The 4,638-nt window shown below is 44.7% G+C and overlaps 1 protein-coding gene across 1 annotated transcript; it reads left to right on the top strand.

Moving 5' to 3' along the window:
- The first annotated feature begins 853 nt into the window (after window positions 1–853).
- LOC147454079 (uncharacterized) lies at window positions 854–2,123 on the top strand. The gene has a single exon (XM_086517009.1). It carries the CDS (start codon window positions 1,239–1,241, stop codon window positions 2,121–2,123), a length of 885 nt encoding a protein of 294 aa, XP_086373135.1. The 5' UTR covers window positions 854–1,238.
- Window positions 2,124–4,638: the final 2,515 nt, after the last annotated feature.

The raw sequence follows: 4,638 nt of genomic DNA, 5'->3' as shown, positions 1-4,638 counted from the left end.
GGATATATTTGTAAAAAATTATGCATAATATATGAACCTAATTAAAAAAATATCAATTGATAGAGAAAAAATATATCCTTTTGAAGAAAATCTCGCAAAAGTAATCTAATGATTATGATTTTGTAGAGTTAAGTAAGATGCCAAAATTAATGGACACTCTTTCATTCAAATAAATACTATGGGAGGAATGTGAGCATGATATCCAAACATACTCAAGCGCCCTAGAGCCATGTGCAAGTGAAGGACCTTCTTACTCCAATGGACGTGCTAATGTTGCCTCCATAGTACAACTTCACTTCTTCAAGTGATGAATGGATTGGATGGAAGCACTTCTCCTTTGTCGATAGTGGGTACTTACTTCATAAGGAGAGAGTGTGTATGTCATTTAGGGAGATGAAAGACCTATGCAATGCAAGATAACAACTTTATTGGCTAGGAATACATTAAGATGGTCATAATTATGTTGTTAACCGTCAACGTACTCGGTTAAATTAAAAATGTCTCAATTATGTGGTTTATTGCATCGAATAGAGATCCCCAACTGAAAATCTTGAAAGTATAGCTATGAATTTCATTGTTGGTTTACCAAATAAAGTCATGAACATGATTCCATTAATTTGGACGTAGCTGTCCGTAGATTAACTAAAATGTGTTGATTTGTCCTGACAAAGACCATAGTTAAGACTCAACTTTGAAATTTTCCATTGTTGGTTTACTAGCTACTAGTCATGATCACGATTCCATTTGCTAGTAGTTGTCTTGATAGATTATAATGAAGATGTGCTGGTTTGTTCTGACTAGAACCATACTTAAGACTCTTGAACTAACAAGGCTATTGAGTCTACACCTCATAAGATAAGACATTAGATGATACAACATTCTTATGGCTATGTAATTTTATCGTAAGAGTACTCTCTTAGCTAATCAAGATGCCACAACATTTCGATCACGAGCACTCTTACAAGTGCACACGGATAAACACGTAATTTTGAGAGAAGAAGAAGACGATGAAAATTCTTTCAAAGTAATCCCAAGAGACCAGCTTGCTCTATGGGAGGAGGTTTGAACTCAAGACCTGTCACTCATGCAAGAGGCTACCACACGTGGAGAACGTGGCATTATTTGAGGTAATACAAGAGAGATCGGTTTAGAGGCCGGTCGCAAGGAGCACGCGGGCTTGGCCGTTGAGGACGTAGACGTCGACCAAGCTTGAGGCCGCCTCAACAAGGCTGGCTTCGATGAGGATTTCGGCTCCATCGGTGATGCGGAGGGGAGGCGTGGCGCTGCTTGTGACCTCGTTTCTCACCACGATCAAGCCAAAGATTGATTGTTTGGCAACCAGCAGATCAAACTGCACCACGGAATTGGCAGCCACATCCAATGTTCCAACCACGCGGTTAATAATATTACCAGCACCGCCGGTCACGAGGCCGGCCGGAGTACCGGCGCCGCCAGGTGAGACGCCTCCTGCACCGGCACTCCCGGCCCCTCCGCCAGCTCCAGCGCCGGCTCGGACGCCTCTGGGTGCACCGGTATTGCCAGGCGTGAAACCGCCCGCATCGCCGCCTGCTCCGGTGCCAGCACCGCTGCCTTCTCCAGCTCCAGTGCTGATGCCCGGCCCCTCGTTTTGGCTTGAGCCTGGGACAAGATTTGAATCTGCAGAGGCTGGGGCGAGTTGTTGGTGGCTGTGCAGGTGGCATGGGCAGTACCCACAAGTGCGCCTATCAAGAGAAGCATTAGAGCCATCGCCGAAGCTGACGGGGTATATTTCGCAGCCTGCGACGTGGAGGAGCTGGCCATTGAAGCTGCAAAAGGAGCTAGCCGATCAGAGTGTGAGATTATTAATTATGATCAGCTCTGGTGGAGATCAAGGGCAGCATGCATATATTGAGCTCGCCGATCTCTTCCCATGCGAATATAAATATATAGACTGCAACGTAGCAGCTGCTACTTCAACAATTGGAGCTTTTCTTTACAAGAACATCACTTATTTTCTTGCTCATGCATCGGCAGCTGATCTCCTTCATTTAGCGCGGCAACAATCATATCGCACTGCTTTACAACACTTTATTACACACAAGCAAGGACGTTCCACAAACTACATGAGTGCTCCGCTCAATTAGAAGGGAGAATGTTGAAATTGCTTAGTACATGATTAGGACATTATTTAATACATCATCATCATTATCATGTGATAAACATAGACTCAGGAGAGAGACACATCATTAATTCCTTGCTCAAGTGTCCATGGCACTAAGTGACACGGGGGCGCACATGTGGGCGGGTAAGGGGATCGACGGCGCCGAGGGCTGGCAGGAATCCCAAGGTCGAAACCCCCCCCCCCCCCCCCCCCCCCCCCCCCCCCCCCCCGCCCCTTCCCCCCTGCCCCCCAAAAAAAATAAAATTGGCGGCACGACTGAGAGTGGAACCCATGACCTCATGTCCCAACGCCTTTTGAGCTTGGGCTAACCACGTCGCCCGTCCGCGTACATGTGAAAGGATTGCCATTTTACATGGTGTTATAAACGATAAGCCTGGACTGGCGTAGAACTAAACCCGCAGAGGCTTCCACTACAGGCAGTACTATGCAAGCTATTTTGTCATTTTGTGCAAGATTTTTGTCATCGTCATTTTCTCCATAACAAGTCCTTACAGTCGACTTTCTACAATTTGCGCTATGTAGCATGTGTTGTTCCCGCTTTGTTTCTCCTCTTTTCGGGCAGTTTTTACATCAGGTGCAAGCATTTGCCATGCCCGACAACAACACAGATGTGTTCTAGATGGTTGCTGCTGAGGACAGATTGGATGGGGACAATTACCCTATGTGGACTTACATGATGTAGCATGTTCTTGTGTCAAAGGGTGTCTGGAATATTGTGCAGGGCATTGATGTACGTCTTGGTTTTGAGGATGTAGACAATGTTGAGGATGTTGGAGGTCTTGCTGCAAGGATTGCTGTTGAAATTGCTTAGTACATGATTAACACATTATTTAATACATCATTATCATTATCATGTGATGGACATGTGATAGAGATAGTGTCAGGAGAGAGAATACTTAGAGACATCATTTGCTTCATTGATTCCTTGCTCAAGTGTTACACTCATACATCAATTGGCACAAGGTTGAAGGCCTATTCTTTTATAGATGTTTATGAGGTGTCTTTTTGTGATAGGTTGTGCCTCATCGCATGAGTCACAACCTTCACTTAAATCTCACACCTTAGTAGTTTTACTCTTAATTAAAACATTCTCCTTCAAGACATCAAAGGTCTTAAAGAAAATCTTGCAAGCAGGTGAAATGTTGGAGAGAATTTTTATTGCCTATAACCTGTCCTAGATAATAGGGCATATATACATGTAGGAGATGTGCTATAGCATCTGCAATTTTTATTGATCCGTAGGGCATATATATGTAGGAGATGTGATATAGCATCTGCAATTTTTATTTTTACTTTTGGTTTGGTTACATTGATAGTTTTGATTTGGGTTATTTTTGAATATATGGATTCTTTGATTTTACACTTAAATGTTTTAGATGTTTTATGGACACTAGTTAGGGATAGCAACGTAGGATAAGAAAGAAGAGAAGGATGTGCGTTGCATCGTAGAGGCAATGTCACAAGAGGATCTGCAATAGGTTGATCAAGCTATAAAGAAGTTCATAACGATGGCTTGAGTAGATAAGGCAGAGGAGAAGAGGGCAAGGAGGTCGTAGAGAGAGGAGATGGGGATAAAGGTTGTGTGAGCACGAATGGTAGAATTGGCAAAGAAGTAGATGGAGAGCTCATGGTAGAGTGTGCAGATGAGATGGCGAAGGGTATAGGAGATGTAGGTGGCCTTACATAGAAGCGATGTGACTCGACCATTGTGGATTGGGATGTGTCAGGCCTAAGGTAGGATGGGTCAAGGCCAAGGGTCAACTTCGGATATACATGCAGTACAGGGGCTATATGTAGCTAAGAGCCAGAGGGCTAGGGGCCTATATATAGGCAGGTTGGGTGGTTATGAGCATGTCTATCTTCCCTATGGCCTTTCACTAGTATTAGAGCTCAGGGAGGAGGGAGGAGCCATGGAGGAGGAGGGAGCCTTGCATGTCTTTTGCATGCATGGTTGCATGATCTCTCTCTCTCTCTCTCTCTCTCTCTCTCTCTCTCTCGGTCGGGTGATGGGACACAGTCCCTACAGAGCCGACGTTGGAGAATAAGACCGTGGGAAGGCGGGCTTATGCGGGGAGTAGTGTAGAAAAGTCGAACTGTGTGCTCGCTAAGTTCACGAGGGAAAGTTGAGTAGGGTTTGTCACTGTAGCATGGGAAGAAGCCGCCTGTAGCGGATGCCCTCATCAAAGCACTCTTCGATTGCACCTGTCTTCATCGACGCCATGGAATTCCTTGGCTCATTCAAATTAGGCTACCCTTTGGGGCTGTTGGAGCTATATATGGCTCACTCTACTCAACTTGGTCTTACCTATATATTTGTATCTTGTCCTCAATGTGAATCACTCTTCGGGAGAGTACATGGTGTGTCTCCTGTCTCGTCTCTCTCTTTCTCTCTACATCTCAACATGGTATTAGAGCGATAACGATCACACGACGATTCAATTCATGGTGACAAAATAGAGTACGTGTATGCGATTTGT

This window comes from Adiantum capillus-veneris, chromosome 7, assembly GCF_014529385.1.
Source record: "Adiantum capillus-veneris isolate H3 chromosome 7, ASM1452938v2, whole genome shotgun sequence".
Taxonomy (NCBI): domain Eukaryota; kingdom Viridiplantae; phylum Streptophyta; class Polypodiopsida; order Polypodiales; family Pteridaceae; genus Adiantum; species Adiantum capillus-veneris.
Note: the sequence above shows the minus strand (reverse complement) of the source record. Positions and strands in the feature narration are given on the sequence as shown.